The sequence below is a fragment of the Citrus clementina genome, unplaced genomic scaffold (assembly GCF_000493195.1).
Source record: "Citrus clementina cultivar Clemenules unplaced genomic scaffold, Citrus_clementina_v1.0 scaffold_3, whole genome shotgun sequence".
In the NCBI taxonomy this organism is placed as follows: domain Eukaryota; kingdom Viridiplantae; phylum Streptophyta; class Magnoliopsida; order Sapindales; family Rutaceae; genus Citrus; species Citrus x clementina.
This window is the reverse complement of record NW_006262339.1, coordinates 1352023-1373926: the sequence shown is the minus strand read 5'-3', so window position 1 is coordinate 1373926 and position 21904 is coordinate 1352023. Positions and strand designations below refer to the sequence as shown.

The 21904-nt window shown below is 37.3% G+C and overlaps 4 protein-coding genes across 4 annotated transcripts; 1 reads left to right on the top strand and 3 right to left on the bottom strand.

Moving 5' to 3' along the window:
- Positions 1–263: 263 nt before the first annotated feature.
- LOC18048858 (probable membrane-associated kinase regulator 2) lies at positions 264–2508 on the bottom strand. Its single transcript, XM_006439387.2, has 2 exons — positions 849–2508; positions 264–751 (listed from the first exon to the last, which is right to left on the bottom strand). The coding sequence occupies exons 1-2, from the start codon at positions 2101–2103 to the stop codon at positions 642–644; spliced, it is 1365 nt and encodes a 454-aa protein (XP_006439450.1). The 5' UTR covers positions 2104–2508; the 3' UTR covers positions 264–641.
- Positions 2509–5852: 3344 nt separating this feature from the next.
- On the bottom strand, positions 5853–7317 carry LOC18048857. The gene is made up of 4 exons (XM_024188865.1): positions 6745–7317; positions 6137–6333; positions 5956–6028; positions 5853–5897 (listed from the first exon to the last, which is right to left on the bottom strand). Exons 1-4 carry the CDS (start codon positions 7315–7317, stop codon positions 5853–5855), a joined length of 888 nt encoding a protein of 295 aa, XP_024044633.1.
- A 1623-nt stretch (positions 7318–8940) lies between these two features.
- On the bottom strand, positions 8941–11448 carry LOC18048856 (50S ribosomal protein L25). The gene is made up of 3 exons (XM_006439385.2): positions 10902–11448; positions 10571–10700; positions 8941–9725 (listed from the first exon to the last, which is right to left on the bottom strand). The coding sequence occupies exons 1-3, from the start codon at positions 11325–11327 to the stop codon at positions 9505–9507; spliced, it is 777 nt and encodes a 258-aa protein (XP_006439448.1). The 5' UTR covers positions 11328–11448; the 3' UTR covers positions 8941–9504.
- A 279-nt stretch (positions 11449–11727) lies between these two features.
- Positions 11728–20628, top strand: LOC18048855 (reticulon-like protein B2). Its single transcript, XM_006439384.2, has 6 exons — positions 11728–11840; positions 18329–18900; positions 19460–19640; positions 19739–19880; positions 20047–20116; positions 20200–20628. Exons 2-6 carry the CDS (start codon positions 18690–18692, stop codon positions 20364–20366), a joined length of 771 nt encoding a protein of 256 aa, XP_006439447.1. The 5' UTR covers positions 11728–11840; positions 18329–18689; the 3' UTR covers positions 20367–20628.
- Positions 20629–21904: the final 1276 nt, after the last annotated feature.

The window sequence follows — 21904 nt, the reverse complement described above, 5'->3', positions numbered from 1 at the left end:
ATTCTTTTTTGACCGTCTTTTAGTCTCCCACTTTCCCAACTTCGCTGACCAGAAAAGACACCATTAACTCCTCTAACCAGCTCGCGGACCCATAAACAATTTAAATCCAAAATGGAAAAATATATATATAAAAACCCAACTATATAATATATAGAACGAAATTACAAATCACACCCACAGTATATAATTAAATTTGAATTGAGCCAAATTATTGGTGTTGTGTTGTCACGAGTTGGGGAGATCAGGCACTGACTTTTGAATGGTAGCTAGCTAGATACAAAGATATGATTCTTGTTTTCACTTTCAAAGAAACATGCATAAAAGCTTTACAACAGTACTTTGCGGGGATAGAGAGATTTAAACTTCATCAACTCATCACCAGTCACCATTCATCATCCCACCCACCGATCAATGAGAGAGAGACCGACCCAGATAACTCTTCTTCTTACCCTACTACGTACATACAACTTGTCCAAAACTAAAATTAAAATTATAAAATAAACAAATAAAACTTTTTTTTTTTTTTACATAGAAACAAGATACGCTACTGATAAGGCCTGATATTTGATAATAATATCAATTCCGAACCAAATTTCCCGCCTTTTTGGTTCAGTGTTCAGTGAACCAAGATTCTTCCTATTCTATGGCTCAAAGCTGCCATCTTTTCCTTGATCCGATGATTTTCTGGATAAATCAAATTTCTGATGAGACGGATCGCTCACCGACCTTGCTAACAAAGAAGACTCGGAATCTGTGTGTGAAAAATGCACACAAGAATAAAATATAAATGAAATATTATTTATTATTCACATTTTCTTTATAAAGAAATCGAAGAAATTAATTAGTACCTCTCGAGGCATTGAAGGATCGCTTGCAATGCAAAATAGCGCTTTGAATCCCATCCTGTTGCTGAAGCAGTGAATCATCTCTCCTCGAAGTAACAACTCCGGCCGGTGCGGCAGCCACAGCCGACGAAGCCGATCGGCTCTTCCCTAAATGCTTGCACACAACTTTAAGCCTTTCCGGAATATTCGCTTGCTTTTGACTCTTGAGTTGAACAAAAGTTTCACCAGCGACCTCCGCATCCGGCAGAGGGCTCTTCTCAGCCGTTGATTTAGGCTGATTCGGCTTTTGACCAGCTGTTGAGAGCGTTGACTGGACGGACTTTGTAACGGCGCCTGAGTTTAACTGACCTGAGAACTTCAGTTTCGAAACTCGCACGTATAGAGGCTTAACCTTTTTCAAGTACTTTTGCATGACATCTTTGGAGAACTTCTTCTCCTCTGAATCTTCAGCATTGTGTTTCTGCGACTTCCTTGAACTGTTGTTGTCTCTCGTGAACAAGGACATAATTGGAACTTCCTCCACTTTGAATTTGACCGTAAAAAACTTGCTTTGCTTGTCTTTTTCAGCTTCTTGTTTCTGTTGTTGTTGTTTCGGCGGCGACGGCGGCGGCGGAGGAGTATCAGCAACGGCGGCCGCAGTGGCATCAACAGATCCGTTGTTTTTCTCTGAGACTTTTTCAGTGGCATTTTGTTTGGTTTTTTTGAAACCTAACATGGAGACTCGAAACTTGGTTGCCGATTTCAACAGGGAGACTGGAAATTGCGGCTTGGAATTAGGCTCGGCCGCCGAGTCGAATACGAGAGAAGAAGGCTCAATAGGCACAAGCTTTCCTTTAAAGAACAAGTCATCGGACGGAGAAAGCGTGAGATGCTGATCCGTACGGTCGTTGCCGCTTGAATTAGAAGAAATCGTGAAGTTGAACTCTCCTTCTTCGTCCGTAATTTCGTCTTCAGAGCCAACGTCGTCGTTTTCGTCCCCGTTGTTTCTGCCAACTACTTGTTCTTCTCCATCATCTTCATCTCCATCTTCTTCGGCTTCATCATCTTGATCTTGAACAGCAAACTCCAAGTCGAAAAAGGGACCGTCGTCGTGGTCGTCGTCGTCAGTCTCCACCGCCGCGTGGTGAGTACTGACTGCTGTCACAATAGTAGTGGTGGTGGTAGTGTTGCGTAAAGTAGCACCACCGTCGCCACCAGTGACAAAGCCGGCGCCAGCGGCGGTGCCGCGCCAGTACTTGAGCAAGCTGAAAGCTTCCATGCTTGGGAGAGCCAGAATAGTAGTGACTAGTGAGGTTGAGCTAGTGAAGAGATAGGAGATATTCGGTGGTGGTTGCTTTTATTAGATATTAGGTAATTAGATATGGTGGTGGTGGTAAAAGGGAAAGTAAGAAGGGGGAAAAGGAGATGAGGAATGAGGAGGGGATGGTGTGGGTTAATGGAGGGAATGGTGTGGGTTAATGGAGGGAACAGACTAGTACTGAAAAATTGGTGACAGAGTCAGCAGAAATGGTAAGGCTTTTCATTTATTTTTGATCTTTGCACACAGAGAGGGGGATCGCTTTTAATTTGTCTGCTAATGTAAGTAATACGTGTTGCAGGTCAGTCATGTGAGTGCAGTCTGCAAGTCAGATATTGATACTGACGATTGAGTGCTATTATTATTTGTAACTCAAGGCAAGTGTTGTTACTACGTCCACTCTACCTATATACGCACACATACATGCACACATACAGGTTTGGTTTGGTTTTATTTTAATTAAACGGACAACTACGCTTTTACCTTTTTAGACATATCCGATTTCGAAAGCGAAGAGGAAAAGAAAAGAAAAGAAAAGAAAAGAAATTAAGAAAGTGAAAATGAGTAACCAATAATTGCGTTTTTTTGTGCAGTTTTTCCTTAATCCTAATGCAGAATTGTGTGTTTTTTGTTAGGATTTCTACCATTGACGATGATGAAATGAAACTATTGTGACGTGATTGGGCTGGAGGAAACTTCCTGGTTGGAGAGCTAGAGAAAAGTAAGAAAAAGGAAAGTCTTACGTAGAAGTGGAATGAAGCCAGCTACAGTCACTGACACAGTTTACGCTGAAGGCTGAAGGTAATGGGCACGTTGCCGGTCAGCCCAGTCTTGTATTTGAATTGGCCCTTGTAAGCTTTGACTTGCAAGATTTTTCTCTTGAATTGCCCTCTCAAATCTCAATGACTCAGTCCAAATTGATATCTGTAATGTAAGCCAACCGAGTCGCTTTCTTTTGAGGATGTGTGATGTGTTTTAACCAAGACCGAGAAAAGGCTGCCACACGACACCAATGCTTGCTTTCGTTTTAGAACTGATATATAATAATAGCGTACTTGTATACTTACTGTCCATCTGCCTAGGCCTCACTGAAAGCTTTCTCTTTCATTCAACCGTCGAGTCGAGTGGGAGAGAAGATATATCATAAATAATAATATAGTTGATGGCAACCGTCGGATGATGAGTTGGCTGTTGACGTACCCATGTTACAAGTTAGGGTCCCCGGAGAAGGGGTCTAACAACTACTGTATCGTCTTCTTTCAATTCAATGTGCCTTACTAGTAGTACCTTTGCTCTTTAATTAATCAGTTACCATTGCCACACTGGAGTAGTGGACCACTTCAACCTTTTTGAGTTATAGGCTTCAGCGAAAATTGGGTTTCATGAAAAACTAATTCAAGATTCAATTATGCCTCCATTAGTGTGCAGAAGAGTCAATCAATTGGAAAGCAAAAGCCTGGAGATTTATAGAATCAAATGGATTGACGTGGAGTTTGAGGTTTGAACCAGCCATTTCCACTTTATAGCTAGGTCGAGTTACTGAAACAGCAGCCTAAGTAAAATCCTCTTCTATGTTTAATATTATTATTATTATTATTATTATCAAAAGGAAGAAGTGATTGGGCAGGTCTGCATGCTATGTTTTTGCCAACTTTTCTAAAGGGTAGCATTCTTTTCAAAAAGCGAGTCAAAGAACCTACTCCCTACACCACGGTGCTTTTCCCCAACTTCAGCATTAGTGCCCACTGCCATGCAACTAAATTTTTAATAAATATATGTCCTACCTTTATATATATATATATATATATCCGCACATTTGCGTAATGCGTTTTGCCAACTACTATTATATACTTTCAATGTTGCCTCTAAATCACCACAAATGAATAAATTAAAGTTGAAAACAAAACTACTATTTAAGAAACTATTTATATATATATATATAATTGAGATAAGCAACGTTAAATCTGGTTTGATGTATCGTATTATAATTGAATGGGTAAAGCGAATTGGTTTATTGGTGTTTTTGTTTTTGTTTGAATGAAGGTTTTCTTTTAAAAAATATATACATTAAAATTTTTTTAATTTCTTTTCGAACATTTTGAGCCAATAAATAAAAGATTATAAATTATTTGGTAAAGCATAAGTGTTTCTTTTCTTTTCTTTAAAAGAAAAAAAAAATTGAGCGCAATAGCTTTTGCATCTTATCCATTAAGATACACTGATTTGTTATAATTTGTCTTGTTTAGGTAGTAGGATACTTTAATCTTGAAACATGTCCCACCTTCATACATACTGCCGATAGATTAATCTGAATGTTTTTGAAAACTGAAAAGAATATTGGTTTTGTCTCGAACAAAAAATACTCCTATGAAAATCATCATTATGGTAATCACAAGTTCGGCATTTTTGTGCCATTTGCTTTCTCTTTGAGATAGAGGGTGGCCCATTTATCGTTTTCTTTTTCATCTCTTATTGTCGACGCCAATGAGAGTCCCTCTTCCACTTTTATTGTTTCCAGCCGCAATAATTTTTAAGGTCCGGCTCCTTATTTTATTTTATTTTATTTTTGTCGTACATTGTGGTTGCAACGCTCGTCAAGAATGTCCTATAGCCAGACACAGCTCAGCGCATTATTTATGCTCTCCTCAAATAATACTCTGACAAATGTACATTTATTTTGAAAACAGCTAGCTCATCATAAACGAGATTAAAAGAATTTGTAATATACGGCTTAATTTTTCATTGAGAATGTTTCTTACAAGACTTTATCCCCCTCTTTACAGCAATAAAGTGGTGGTAAAATGTGAAACCAAACTCTAAATTAGTATGAGAAAGGTTAAAATGCCCAGAAGCCAGCTCCTCGAAATCCGAGAGATGTTAGTGCTTTATGAAAGAATGAAGATCCTACTCTACTTATCTTGTTAATTAGGATGACTGTGATTTATTTTTTCACTTTAACACCCACAAAAAAATTAAATAGTTAAATGCAAGATGAATAGATGATCTCAATCGAATCATAAATGAAGAGCTTACCGAATAAATTTCATTACCGTCCTCAAAGATTAGTTTATGCAAGGGAAAGTACATTGGTTAAAACAAGTTTAAACCACTGGCTCTGTGGATTTTGCAGGCAACTGGAATCATCTCCAACACAAATGCACTTGGTTGTTACTACTTGAGAAGAGTTAGTTGGAGATACCTGCAAGCATAGTAACTCTCCTCCATGTTCGTCATCTTTGGTAGCTAAATGCAGCTTGGAACTTGAAACCAAGCTCCATGCACTTTGGTTGCTCTGGCAGTCATTTGACAGCATTGGTGGGAGCCCATCGCCCACAACCTTAAGGCAGAGAGATCTGTCCATCAACCTGATTGGAGTCCCATCGCCACCGTAGCTCCAGCGGCTAAATGGGCCTCTATTGCTAGCATAAAGTTCATTTCTTGCATTTGCATTAACACAGTTGCCGCTCAGTGGATGAAATATTATGTAGGATGTTCTTGTACGGCTTGTAGTTGGAACTGAAATAGACAAGTTTCACATCTCCATCAGTGTGTACAACACATTAGTAGTATCTAGCTAGTAAATTAGTTAACCATACCGTGAGTCTTTGTCTGCAGAAACCTAAGCCTTTCTAAGAAGTTGGGATTTCTCGGACGCTGCCATGTAGAATCCAAAGCTCCGAAAGTCTCCTCCGCCCCCTTTAGGCCTCCTCTCAAATAATAGCTTCCTTGGAGAGCCCATAAGGCCCAGTCCAAGTCTGTCTCAGCAGCATATGCCATTAAGCAGGTCATGTACAAATTGTCCGCGAGGTTTACTTCTCTCTGATCAAAGCCAAATTCACTCAGAACAAGAGGAGCCGGGTTCTTACGAGTGGTGAGAAAAACCGCTCTGTTGATAAACGATTGGGTCACTTTGTAACAAACTATGTTCGTTGGTTGTGTTTTCCACATGTTCTGGTCTTGGCTAAATGAGTACCAGTGTATCTCATACACTAACTTGTTATCCAAGTCTAATGCCAAGGGGCTTTTCTGTAAAAAGCGGAGGTCTAAGTCAAAATTTAGGCCCGAAACAAAAACAAGGACGTGTGGGTTTCTTTTGTGCACCACTCTTGCTCCTTCGCTGATGTATTTGTACCAATCAGGCTCATTTTGGCGTGGACCACGTAGTTCATTTCGCAAGCTTATAGCCACCACCTACAGTATAATAAGATGTATCAATTAACTTACATATAAAATTAGTTGACTGTCCATACAATCTTTTTAGTTTGATTTTAACATTAGTGATCGAACATGGAAGATTATAATTTAAGATTATGTAATATTTTTCAAATCAAAATCTTAAATTTGTTAAAGTCTGTAAAAATTAGTAAACCGTGCAGTTTAATAATGGAATGTAATAGTATTATACTATTAAATTACACAATTTAATAATTTTTCTAAACTTTAATAAAGTCTAAAATCCTCGACCAGGTGGGCAATTCTCATATTGACTTTTTTAACCCCTACCTTCTTAAGGTTTGAACTCAAACAAAATTCTTTAAAAATCGCTTGGTCAAACTCTAGGGACAAGATCTTGTAATATCTAAAAGTGAAAATTTAGTGCACCTGACGTTTCTCCTTAAAGCGATCGGCCACGAAAGATAAACCTTTCATCCATTCATTCGGATCAAAGTACCGATCACCAAAGAAACCATTCCCGTCGGTATTAGAACAACACCAATCTGGCTTGCTAATGTGGTTATCAAGCAACACCATGATACCTTGTGCTCCAAGTTCACCAACTACTGCTTCATAAGCTTGAATGTGCGTCATGTTCAAGATAAAAGGATTGTTCTTGGAAATCCCTTGCTTGGCCTCTTTCAAGTCCAGTGAATCAAGTGTTTGTGAGACGCTAATATGACCATAGTTGGGACGAGTGAACATGAAAGTTGACCAAGTGAGACGAACACAATTGAAATGCATCTTGACCACAGCTGCCACGATTTCACCTAACGGCTTCTTGTCAAGTCCTTCAGCTAGCATGGGCTGCAAATGAGCGGGCCAGTTGACACAGGCTAACTTCACTCGTTGCCCTGTAGATGCATTGATAATCCATCTCTTGTTTGTTGAGAGAGGGAATGAATAAGTAAACGATACCAATGAGAGCAGAAAAATTGCCTGCAAACTTTTCTCCAGCATCTTCTCTGCAGCCTCTACAAAGATATCAGATGTTTTGCCAAGTATTCATGCTCTTTTCTTTGCCACCAAATTTAAAGCAATGACTCACCATGACTAGCAGCATGGCAAAAACATATAGCGCCCCGTGATGGGGAGATATTTGGCAAGCATAGAAACGTGATATTCCATTTGTCTGGCTGATTTTAACTTAACCAAGTATAGATGTTCGCTTGTATGTACATTTTGATATCATATATGTAACAATTTGTACAGCGCACTACAAGTTTGTATTTTGAAATAACTCTTCGCATTTCATTAATTAGGAAATAATGATATTAATTGGCAGCAAAGACCCAGTTGTGACCCATTTATATTTCATGATAAGATAAAACAGAACATTTACTGAACACTGAACAGCAGGGCAATGATTTTTTTTTTTTTTTTGATTACATGAGACTATTGCTCAAATTACAGTTCAAATTACAACTCATATTACATGAGAGTATAATTGATATGTACAATCATATATTTATACTGAGTCCTATTGATATGAATGCTGATATGACACTGCTCAGATTTTTAACCCTCTCAAATATTCGAGGGATGTCAAACTCCCATCCTGGGAGAAAGACTGTCTTCACTCGAGCTCAAGGGCTCCAAGGAAGAATATTTAAATTAAACCCCTACAATGCAACTGCGGAGGCTCGAACCCCTTCCCTCACATTTGTGAGGGAGGGGCTCTAGCCACTTGGGCTAAACCCAAGTGGTTAGGGCAATGATTTAATACTGCCATAATTAGAGGAAATTGTGAGGGGAAAGAGAGAGAAGAGAGAGAGAGAGAGAGAGAAAGATAAAAAATAATCAATTACGAATACTTCAGTTTTATCTAACAAGATGACAATAGGATTATAGAGCACTTACATATGTACAAAATGTTAACTGAACCTTAATAAAAATATGCCCAAAACAAATGAGTTTAATTTTCGTTTTTGAAATTCACCCAAAACGACGACGCTTTTAAGTGTGATTTTGTTTCCCAATCATTTTTCCATTTCATGGAAGTCACGTTTGCAAGCAATACAAGAGATACATGCTAGCTTTTACTTCATATGCACCCAACTGCATAGCTTCGTTGACCATTGAAGGCAGAGAATCTATATAAATGATTCTATTTCAGAATGTAGTGCGATACTACATTGTCCTCATCTGCAAATTTTCGCGCTCTCTTGTTTCATCCTTCCACAAGACACACAAGAATTCATTATTTACACCACGCCGACAAGGATGCATTAGTCGGTCGACTTAGAAGAAAGAGTGAAGTTATGGGATGGGGCCCCAAATGATTCTATTTCAGAATGTAGTGCAAATACTACATTGTCCTCATCTGCAAATTTTCTCGCTCTCTTGTTTCATCCTTCCACAAGACACATAAGAATTCATCATTTACACCACGCCGACAAGGATGCATTAGTCGGTCGACTTAGAGTGCAGATTATTTAGGGACTCAGAAGAGTTGATTAGCTGCAATGTTTTGTGATACTACTAATTGCCATTACTAACAGGGAAACCACAAGAAATCCACAATAAAATGTCCATAGTATAAGTAATCGATCACATACCATACACATTTGACATTGCCAAGATTCTCATAAAATTACGTGAAGACAAAAAAGCAAGGAGCATTTCATTAATATTCCATCCCATATTACAGAAAATATGCTTAATAGGAAGGAATATACATATATGTGTGTGAGTATTTCTATTTTAAACTCAATTGTTCTCAAGAAAACATCACTTTTGTGAACCCTAGAAAAGCATGTCTTGTTAGCCATGTACACACTAAAATATGATGTTTTGAAGAAACAGTACAATAGAAAAGAGTGATCTCTGACAGTTTGTGTGACTTGGTAGCAAAGCAAGATCAGAGGCAAAAATATAAAAGTAAAAAATAATCACTAACTGGATTAATGAGGTACACTCTTAATCGGAATCTGCTCCGCTTAACCACAAACCCACTGCAGCCTATTCAAATGGGATAAAGAAGAATGATGGTTGGAGAGATAAAACTAAATTCGCAATTCCTAATCTGGTATTACAAGATTATGACTGTGTGATGAAGAAATGGGACCTCACATCTTCATATACTCATAGTCCGGTTAAACCTGGAGATTGATTCATTAACCATAGTTTCAAGAATTGCTGAGGTACTTATTTTGATTTCTTTTGATCAGAAACCCTGCCTCCCGCAATCTTACAGACAGGCTCGTCCTTTGACCGAAGAAGCTTTAATGCTGGATGAACCTTGAGGTCTCCTGCTAAAATTTTCTGTTCCACATCCAACTCACTTAGATCGACATCAATATACGGAGGGACAATGTCTGCTGGACAAAGGAACTTAACAGTCCTCTTGATAGTATTCAAATAACCCCCTGCAAAAATTACATAAATATTAAATACTGTACAGGTTAAAGCAACAAACATCAACTAGATCAAGTAACAAAATTTAATTACGGAAACTAAATCAATGATTAAAAACTAGTAAAACTTTCATTGAAGATGGCACTGGGAAATAAGGTGCATTGTCACTCGAGCATTATAAGGAGTGAGTTAAACTATTTGAGGTAGCAGCACACATGCTCTGTGAAAAAGTAATAGACATCTCATTTCATTACTAAACTGAGCTTATCATTTTTTGCTGCTAAAGCTCTGCAGTCTTGAATAACCCAACATCATTTAACACATTTACACTAAGTTTTATTAACTTGAAACATCCTTGTAATTTCTAAAGAAAAATCACCATTGTTTAACAAGTTTCTCATCAGCATCTCCAACAATGAACCAGAATTCCAAGGTTCAGACAAACGAACTGTACAAGCTGTCCTGAAAAAAGACAGTCAACTATTTATGATACTAAATGAAAAAGGCCCAGGAAAGAAAAAAAAAAAAAAGTCTAAATGAAGGTATACAATCCTTTCTTTTGTGGATGGAAACCTACAACCATATGATATACTCAATTTCATAATCTTGTGCTATGACAATGGGTTTAAGTGAAATGCGTGGGAGCTAAACTGATGAAATAGAAGTGAAATTTAATGCTCTAAGCTAAATATGATTGTCCAAAGACATGTATCCTTAAACGAATGGAACCTACAAATACAATTACGCCCACCAACAAATTATACAGAGAATGCAACTAAAGGGAACAATCCATGGAACTGCAGAAGAAAATACAATTGATAATCTATTATTAAAAAACAATTGCATTACTCCATACCTTTTCTTAGACCAGGGGACACATCATCTCCTCTAAAGACAAGTGGAACATCAATCTTCAGCAAAGCTTCTGGAGGTGCCCTTAAGAAGGTCACATTAAGTGGTGCATCCGTGCCAGAATGTAGATGTACCTGATGCATTCAAATAAAATTAAAGCAAATATTAGAGACAATAAATATACCAAAAATCAAAACTTTCACTCACAAAATTTCATTTTATTAACCTATCAATCTAAAAATAAAGTTATCAAAATAAGTTTTGATTAGAAATTACTCATTTTCCACACATAACAAAAAAAAAGAACAAAAAAAATAAAAGAGAGAGAGAGAAACCTTTCTGGGCAGGACCCGGACTTTTTCAATGAGGTCACCGGAGCCAAACTCCGACCTAACTTCAAGATCAAATAATCTAGAAACGAAAAACGAGCGACCTAAATGGCCAACGAGCTTCCTGATCTGATTAGTCTGGACAGAAATGAGGCGTTTATTCCCTCCATGTTGGCCGTCTTCTTGCTCGAAAACGATGCTGGGCACTCGTCCCGCCTTTCTCTCCTTCACTGAGACCCTCGTGCCGGGGGAAGCTCGTGGGATTGCGAGGATTGTCTCATCGTATCTTGGGTCGGGTCTTGGGAGCCCGTCGAGATAGGTTAGCGGGGCTGAAGGATCGTCGGGTAGTATGGCGGCCGCCGCTTGCGAGAAGCAACGGAGTTGCAGGTTTAGGCTTTTGGACAGCGTTGATCGGGTGATTTTGATCAACATGGCTGTTGTATTTGGAAGATTAACGGAGGTTTTTGGAGGTCGCTGCTGTTTGTTCAGCGAGTATGCTGCCAGTGTCTGAGGTTTACGGGTGGGAGTAGTGAAATTTTGTTTGCCTGCAGTATGTTGTTATTGGGCCTACAATTTATTGGGCTCGACCTGACCCGACTTGAGCCCGCATTTAATATGGACAAGAGCGCACATGGGACCCAGCGCATATTCGTCAAGATATACCGGCTATAAGTCCCTAAACGATCTAATCCACCCACATATGAAAATTTAAAAAAACGCTGCCCTTGCTTGAATGACATAAATGTCCTCTATCCACAAGAAGTACGGAGACACGACCCGGCTATATTGGTAAAATCGATAAAACATTGCATGAGAACTAACCCACCGGCTCCTCCAATTGTTGAAGACTTGAAACTGAAGTCTCTCAAGTGCTCCTGCTTCCTCAGGCCTTTCAGGAACGAAACTTTGAGCTCAAAAATTAGTTTCTCTTCAACATCAAATGAGGTAATTTTGATGCCACCCACCCCCTAGCTCTGTTTCTTTTTTCATTTACCTTTCCCAGCAATGCTTTGCTTTCTGTCCATCTGATCTGTATGTAGAATATAGTTGATTTATGGTTACTGCTTTCTGTTTTTCACTTTCTATTCGTATTATCTTTCTCAAATTTTATTTGAATTTTTGTTTACCATCCATATGGTCGAACATATTAATAAATAATAATAATTTCTAGCTTAATTGAGTACGCATGGTGAAAGTCCTCTGTGGTAAGTTGCATCGATGGCGATGAGGATTTTCAATAAGGGATTTATAACAAATTTAGATCGATTTTTTCAGTACTGAATTTACTGAAGGCATTGAAAACCCAAAGTGATACTATAAGGATTGGATTCTGTGTAAGACATCGATGTTTATCCACTATACTATAATCACAGTATTTATGTTAATGTGATTTCATTTGGGTTTGATCTGATCTTCTGACTTTGTTGTGCAATTCTGTATTTATGTTCCATTTTTTTCTGAAAATTGGAAACAAAGGGAATTTTACGGATGGGACATTGACTTGCAAGTTCAAGTGTTGACTTGTAGTAATATTGAAGGAAGAAAAATGATGTTCTTGTTACCATATTAGTTCCTCGATTCCGGTAATGCAAATTAAATGAGATAGAAGGCACTATAAGGGAGTATCTGCAAGCTAAGTTCAACTAGTATAGGTGGTTACATTTCCTCCTTGCAAGCAACAATTACTGAGATTTTTCTTCCAATATGTGAAAACCGGAGTCCAATCTTTCGCTTTGACAAGCGTCATGCTGCAATCGCATTGTGGAAAATAAGAATTCAGGAGGATTATCTGAGGGATGTGTGGCATTATAGTGCAGATAGAAAAGGTTGTGAATCTTTTATGGTTGTTGAGCAATTCCTGTCTTTCTTTTGTTAGGTAGCACTGTATAATGAGTAACCTTGAGCCAGAAGTTTGCAATCCTTACTTTCAAACTCTTCATATTCCCCTCTTCCCCCACATGCGACGAATGTAATTCATAGAACCACTTGGACTCTAGCCAATTATTCATATTCATTACTTCGTAGGTGATTTTTCTAGATGTTAAGCTAATTGAGCATGCTGATAACTGTTAGCATTTCTGCATATAAGGATTCTAATTTCAATAAGTATATTAGAAATTTGTCCATAAGAGGTGATGCAGAATTCGGGTTCTGAGTAGTGTTGGTATAGAACATTCAGGCTCTCATTTAGTGTTGTGGGCGGAATGCGGAATCAAACGAATCAAATAATCACAGAAAAATAAAGGTCACAAGAATTATGTGGTTCGGTAATTATGCCTATATTCACATGAGAAAGAGAAAAATAATTGTATTACTAACAATTATTGGAGTACAATATTTGAGTAATGAAAACCTTACTTCTCAAAACTCAAATACACCAAAGCACTATCACACACACTTTCCAATTGCTCACACTCTCAGAACTCTATAATTGTTTCACTTGCAATTTCTCTTAAACTCTTAAATTTGTAGGATTTCAAACAAATGAAGAATGCTTAGCTATTTATAGGAAAAATGTTGGCACTATTCATGAAACAAATATCAAGAAAACCGCATTCCAAACGCGTCCAAACTATGTACAAAAGGTGTCCAAACCATGTGTGTAGCGAAGCCACCATGCAACTTTGACTTTTCAACAAATCTCCACATCGGCGAAAATTATCCAAATCTGAGCTGATTGACAATGATCCTCCAACATACGCCACAAAGTCATTGCACACTCCTCGTCTTTCACTAAGTATTTCATCTCCTTGGTCAAATAATATCTGATCTGACCACAAGCTTTCTCGTTTATACGATCTTAAGTTTCTTCATCATATAAGTGTCTTTTATTTTTTAAAACAACATAGAGAGCAATTTGAATAAGAGCATCCATAACTTTGTGCCTCCACACGACGAAGTTGATTTTCCCATTAAACTTTTCAACATCGATCTTTTGGCCTCTTACAATAGGTGCTGAATGATGAGGTGACAAATCTTGCCTCTGGGAATACCCCTCCGGTCTAGAACTTGTAGTAGCTTTTTCTAGAACAATTTGTACTCTAATAAATTTGTTGAAAAGTCAAAGTCGTATGATGGCTTCGCTACACACACGGTTTGGACGCGTTTGGAACGCGGTTTTCTTGATATTTGTTTCATGAATAATGCCAATATTTTTCCTATAAATAGCTAAGCATTCTTCATTTGTTTGAAATCCCAAAAATCTGAGAGTTTAAGAGAAATTGCAAGTGAAGCAATTCAAGAGTTCTGAGTGTGTGTGTGATAGTACTTTGGTGTATTTGAGTTTTGAGAAGTAAGGTTTTCATTACTCAAATATTGTTTTCCAATAATTGTTAATAATACAATTATTTTTCAATTACTCCCGTGGACGTAGGCATAATTACCGAACCACGTAATTCTCGTGTCATTTTTATTTTTCTGTGATTATTTGGTGCACTTGATTCCGCATTCCGCGCACAACAAGTGGTATCAGAGCACTTGATTCCCCATTCCACTCACAACAAGTGGTATCAGAGCCAACCGTTTGTACTTGGGGGGATACGGTATTGTTCACATATACGATATTATTCCCGTATACAATATTGTTCACGTATAGTACTATTCACGAATACAGTGCAGACGACCATTTGTACTTGGGAAAATAGTTTATTGTAAGTAGTGTATATTTTTGCATGTATAAAAAAGTTCTGTTAACAAGGCGATAAGAGCCTAATGAGTCTGAGCTTTAAGTGGGACCGTTGTGACCCCTCCATTCTCCTGAAAATTTTCATAGTACATTTATTCACACGAAATTAACATCATAGATGTTATTTTTTAAGTGGAAATAATTCGTTGAGAAAATGGCAGAAGGTGAAACTTTCAGAATTAGGGAGAGATATACCGAAACTATTTCATGAGACACTTCAGGTGTGAGATGAAATTTGTCAAATTACCATTTAGCACCTGTTATGAGAAGCCAAAAGATCGATGTTGAAAAGTTTGATGGGAAAATCAACTTCGACATGTGGAGATTTTTCAAATTACCATTCAGCACCTGTTATAGGCCAAAAGATCAATGTTGAAAAGTTTAATGGGAAAATTAACTTCGACATGTGGAGGAGCCGTATGGTGGCTTTGCCACACACACGGTTTGGACATTTTTTGTACACGGTTTGGACGCTTTTGGAATGCAGTTTTCTTGATATTTGTTTCATGAATAATGCAAACATTTTTCCTATAAATAGCTAAGCATTCTTCATTTGTTTGAAATCTCAAAAATTTGAGAGTTTAAGAGAAATTGCAAGTGAACCCATTCTAGAGTTCTGAGAGTGCTTTGAATGTATTTGGGTTTTGGGAAGTGAAGTTTTCATTACCCAAATATTGTACTCCAATAATTGTTAATAATAAAATTATTTTTCTCTTATGCCCGTGGACGTAGGCATAATTGCCAAACTACGTAATTCTTGTGTCATTTATTTTTTAGAACAACATCGAAATTGATTTGAATAAGAGGATTTATAAACTCGCGTCTCTACATGTCGAAGTTGATTTTCCCATCAAAATTTTCAACATCGATCTTTTGGCTTCCTATAACGGGTGTTGAATGACAATTTGACAAATCTCACCTCACACCTGAAGTATCTCCTGAAATAGTTTCGGTAGATCTTTCCCCAATTCTGGAAATGTCACATTCTACCATTTTTTCAACGAACTATTTCTACTTAAAAAACAACATGTATAATGTTAATTTCGTGTGAATAAATGTAACAGGAAAGTTCCCAGGAGAATGGAGGGATTACAACGGTTCCATTTAAAACCCATACTCATTAGGCTCTTATCGCCTTGTTAACAAAACTTTCCTACACATGCAAAAATACACACTACTTACAATAGACTGTCTCCCAAGTACAAATGGTCATCTGCATTGTATTCGTGAATAGTACCGTACATGAACAATATTATATACGGGAATAGTATCGTATATGTGAACAGTACCGTATCCCCCCAAATACAAATCGTCGGCTCTGATACCACTTGTTGTGCGCGACATACGGAATCAAGCACACCAAATAATCACAGAAAAATAAAATGGACACAAGATTTACGTGGTTCAGCAATTATGCTTATGTCCACGGGAGCAAGAGAAAAATAAATGTATTACTAATAATTATTAGAGTATAATATTTAAGTAATGAAAACCTTACTTCCCAAAACTCAAATACACCCAAAGTATTCTTACACACAGTCTCCAATTGCTCACACTCTCAAAACTCTAGAATTGCTTCACTTGCAATTTCTCAGGTTCTTAAATTTTTGGGATTTCAAATAAATGAAAAATGCTTAGTTATTTATAGGGAAAATGTTGGCACTATTCATTTAACAAATATTAAGAAAATCGTGTTCCAAACGTGTCCAAACCGTGAACAAAAGATGTCCAAACCGTGTATGTGGCAAAGCCACCATACGACTTTGACTTTTCAACATTTGGGACTCCGTCAGTTAGGCTCATACAATATCCTTACTTCCCTAGTTTCAATTTCCTCTGCTTTCTAGAGGCATAGATGAATATCGAGAGGAACCGGCAATGTCACAAAAGGTACATATGAATTAGCAGTATGCAATCTCATGCACCGTGTTGAGAAGTTGACTCTTACGTATCCAATGTCCTGTTTGAAAACTTTGGTCTTCTTTGCCCATTGATCATAGGAATGAAATGGGTTTCTCTGTCATACTACTCATAACCATTCAAATAGTTTACCACATAGCCTTATTAGTTGTTGTGTGCCACACACCATCTTTTGCTTTACTTTTCTATTTAGCTTATAGAATTAACCTCACAAGTACTTAGCAAAAATAAGAGTGGTCAGGCATTCCCTGTTATTTTAAGTCAAAATCTTGATTATTTTTAAAGCCTTCTAATCTCTTGCACTCTTTTTATAGTACCATCATCAAGACCTTTGTCACCTAGTGTTATGAAGTTGGTTGAGTTCATTTAATGTAAAACTTACTAGCCATAAGTTAATATAAGCCAGATCTGCATTCCCATCTCTTGTACTCAGCTTTCGTCGATTTGTCATATATTCATAACTTCTAACTCTTCAACTTATATATATATACATATATATTAAACCATTTTGGTATCTAAAGATCATATTAGGTCTCGATTAATCTATATTCGAGTTAAGTAGGACCATTAGGACGGTAAAGTTCTCCCAACAAATATTTAATGCGGCTATATTTCTAAATCTCGAATTGAGGACCTTGATTAAAATAAAACAATCTCATACTAACTGATATACGCGCTTATTGGTGTCAACTCTTCATGGTGATTCTGTTACGAGGTTTGAAATAAGGTGCCATTGTTTTGGGGTATAATTAATCTTGTAGGGACACAAAAAGGAGGTTCCTCAAATTATACTCTTTTGATTTCCTGTTGTTGGTTTCAATCTCTCAGTTTGCACTCTGTCTGCCCCTTCACATACTTAAAGATAACAGGTGTGATTTTTCTTTTCCACATATATAGCCTTCTGTCTATTTAACTGGAACCAGTTTACAGAGTATAATTTCCCCCCCCCCCCCCCCCCCCCTTTTTCCGTTGTAGAAATGTGCGAAATAAACAGATCTAATCAATTAAAACATTAATTGATTAGATCTAATCTAGAAGGTTCCTCAATTAACTTGGCATTTGCCTTTTTCACGTTAAAGTAGCAAAGTTCATTAGCCTTGGGCAATATTGGGCCTTGGAATGGACTTTCTGTCCCCCCTTACCCTGCAACTGGGTCTACAATCCTTGCTTCTTGTGGTTGTACTCATGCGTAAACGTCTCTGGACCTTTCATGAGTGCTTCTGTTACATATAAGCTGGATGTAGTAGGGTCATGGAAATCATGCCCAAAATTTTCTCATCTTCATATATTTTTTTGATATTGATTTAATGCTTTTGCATTTGGATTAGACAACATGATATTTCAGATATTATTTTAGGGCAAAACCTTTTGTTATCCCTCAGCATTTATTTTTCTTCCACTCAACATTTTGCTTTTGTTGTAGACCCAATGACCCATCCAAAAAATGTAAGATGCTTTGAGATTTCGGGTCATTTTCCAAATCAGGAGAGACCTTAGCCACGAAGTATATGACGACTGCTCATAAGTTGGCGTTATTAAAACATTAAATTACTGGTCCATGCTCGACCGCTAAGACTTTATGACTTTATTGGTCTATTTATATTAAATTATATAACTCCTAACTCGTTACTTAGTCTGCGTATTTAAAAACTTTGCTTCAGATTTTACTTGACCATTAAGAAGCATATACGTATATGTATACAGACCAAAAGTATAATTAAATTCTCAATTCATTTTTGGTATTTCAATTTAAACAGTAGCCATTAGTGGCTATAATAACGCCACGTATTAACATATAATGCGCTTAAGTTATGTTGTTCTTGCACAGTTAGCCCACAAATTCAAATCACCATTCACCGGCGCTTGCCTTCTGCCACGTTTACAAAATCAACGTGAACGCGTGAAATCTAACGGCTGTTAACCTCTGTATTAAAAATACACCGGCCATTTTCGAGTTTAGACACATATTCGTCCAAGCCTCCAGACTCGGGACCAAACCTACAAACGGCTATGATCGAATCGTTTAGTTCGACGGTGAAGATTAAATCTATCAGATGCACATCTATTTATCCTCCAAGGACAGCGAGAGATAATTAGTTATTACTTCGTTGAGAGTTGGCGAGCTTCTTTCATTTCTCAAAGTTAAAAGGTTTGAAAACACCGACTGAGGGATTTGTACAGAGAGCGAGATGGCTGACGAGCATAAACACGAGGAACCAGCCGGTGAATCGGTGAAGGAGAAGATAACGGAGAAGATCCACGGCCACGATTCGTCGTCGTCGTCATCGTCATCTGACTCCGATGATGATAAGAAGTCATCTGCATCCTCCCTCAAGACCAAAGTATTTCGTCTCTTCGGAAGAGAAAAGCCTGTTCACAAGGTTCTTGGTGGCGGAAAACGTATGTTCTTTTTCTTTTTAATCAATTTTTAATTTAATTTAGAATTTTATTGCTTCATTTTTAGATGTTTTTAAATTAAAGATCTAGATAGATCTATCTCTGTTAATAGATCAACTTTGCAGTTTCAATTGATTATAGATTGATCTTGATTAGCTAATTTTTTCTTTTATTTTAACGTTTTTATGATTTACGGTGTTGATGCGATTGGTTCTGATAAAGTTTACCTTTTGGCTTTTTACAAAACTGGAACCTTCTTTTTACAAAGTTGTTACCTCAATGTTATCATCACTTATCGTTAATCACTGTGTCGTTTTTTCCCTTCTATTGAATCTATCTTACATTTATCTGTTTGAATGACTTGTGATCAATTAATTTCAAAACTTCTATGCCCCCACCCCCCTCCCCCCCCAAAAAAAAACACAAAAAATTGGTGCTGAAATGTCGATTTATATGCTATTGTGGTCTTGAATCGACCTTGATGGCTATAGGGGGGATGTGGACAGCTATTTTGATGTTTTTATTTCTAACTATGCGTTAAATTTGTCTGTGTATGCAACAGCTGCGGATGTTTTCTTATGGAGGAACAAGAAGATTTCAGCAGGAGTACTTGGTGGGGCTACTGCAATATGGGTTCTTTTTGAATTGCTTGAGTACCACCTTCTAACTCTTGTCTGTCACTGCCTGATTGTTGCACTTGCGGTGCTTTTCTTGTGGTCTAATGCTTCCACCTTCATTAACAAGTAAGCTGTTGCTGCAGTTCTTATGTTGGTTATTGTTTTTTTTTTTTGGGGGGGGGGGGGTGTTTATGAATTACTGAGCGAGTATAAATGTTTATTAGGTCTCCACCACGCATTCCAGAAGTATATATCCCTGAGGAACCAGTTTTACAGTTGGCCTCTGCACTTAGGTTTGAGATCAATAGGGCCTTCCCTCTTCTGAGGGAAATAGCATCTGGAAGAGATCTGAAGAAGTTTCTCTCGGTATGTTGACTCCCTTGTTTGTTTTATTCCTTGTGCTTTGCATGAGTACTTGTGGTCTCTGTAATTGGTAATGCACATAAGATTGACTTGCAATAGTGATGGTGGCACAATTGTACCTAATGTTTTGAACTGATGGCCCTTTAAATGAAATTGTCTTATTAATCAGGTGATTGCTGGCTTGTGGGTTGTGTCGATTGTGGGGAGCTGGTGCAATTTCTTGACCTTGTTCTACATAGGTAATGGATTTCTACTATTAATGTTTCTAATATTTGTATTAGTCATGCTTTCGTGATACTGAATTTATTGTTTGGTGGAATAGTTTTTGTACTGCTTCACACTGTGCCTGTGATATATGAGAAGTATGAGGATCGGGTGGATTCATTTTCTGAGAAGGCATGGGCTGAGATCAAGAAGCAGTATGCAGTCTTTGATGCCAAGGTCTTAAGTAAGATACCAAGGTCATTGAAGGACAAGAAGAAGGCTTAGAATGGTGGTATAAATTTGCGGTCTTTGCTAGGTTCTGACACACATTTGGTAGAAAGTATTTTATCTAGGTGTTATGAAACTGTTATCCAGTGTTGGCTTGAACCCTGTTTTATTCCTTTGTTGTTCTAGAGGTGGTTGGGTTCACAATATGGATATTTTGTACTTGTTTATGCTACATATGTCGTAGCTATTTGCATGGATATGTGTGAGTATTATGCTGATGTGGTATTATGTTTTTTATCAATTAGTGTGTTTGTACATTTGTTTCCAGTCTCTTGTTCCGCTTTGTTTTGATTTTTCCGCAGGAACAGAGTGGTGTGCAGGCTTTGATATGCATTTTTAGTCAGGTATGGGGTTTTTATAATTTTGATGGAAGCTTTTTCGATAATGCAAAAGTAAGTCTGCCTATCATGGGTAATAATATTAGCTCACGAGTTTTTCGTCACAGATAACAAAGTCGTGTAAACACATCTTAAGTGAAGATGTAAGTTTGTAAATATAACAAAAAGTTGTTAGAAAAACTTATTAAGAATGGCATGCTTGTGTTGCTTATTGCTCCCCTCCATTCTTTCCAGACTCTTTTCATGTCTGCCTCATTCACCGTTGCCTAACAACGGACTTTGTCCTCTTCTTTCCTCCTCCAAGGCCTTGTTGGTGGTTTCTTTGCCTTTTTTTGTTCTTCTCTCTTTACTCTCTATGAGTAGTTTTTTTTTTAAAATGGTTTTCTTCCATTTGGACTCAAGACTTGTGATGGTTATAGTAGGTTATTTGTGTTTTTTTTTTAATTATTTCTATATTTTTTCTGGTGAGTTTTTTAGATCTTCTGTGATTTAGAAAATGTCTAGTAGTTATCAGAGCCAAAACTGGTGGTGGAGATTGATGGAAAAGAGTTGAGGAGATTTCTCTGTAAATTGTCGTATCCACATTATTTAGTGCACTTTCTTTTCACTCCAGTATTCAGTGGGTAAATAATGGCTCGATTGATGTTAAATAAGTGTTTATAGATTGATTATAATGTTGATGGGTTTATTGCTGTTGTTTGTGTAGTTTTTACTGTTGGTTTTTTAATGGAAATTACTAGTCGAAGAAGAATTACTCTGTCTAGTAGGGAGTCTTGAAAAAATCGAAGGATATGACAAGGGTGAGGCGACGACGTGCGGTGATCAGTTTTCTCTGGTTCAAAAGCTGCCTTGGGGGGGTGTCAGTCGTGAGACCGCGCCATGCACCTGGCGTCTTTCGTATATATATATGATCATATGCTTGCCTGTCGCATGATAAGTTTTCATTGAGGGTGTTGTGCTGTGGCAAATGCGGCCGTAGTGACTACGATTAATATTTATTTTCTAAGACTAGCTATTGATTATTTATCTATTTAATATTTGTTTAATTTTAAAAAAAATAAATATAATGGTAAGCCTATGATTAAATAATATTAAATAAATTAAAGTTAATAATATTAAAATTAATATTAATTTTTAAGACTCATTATTGATTATTTTATTTTATTTAAAATTATTTAGCTTTATGAAAGAATAAAT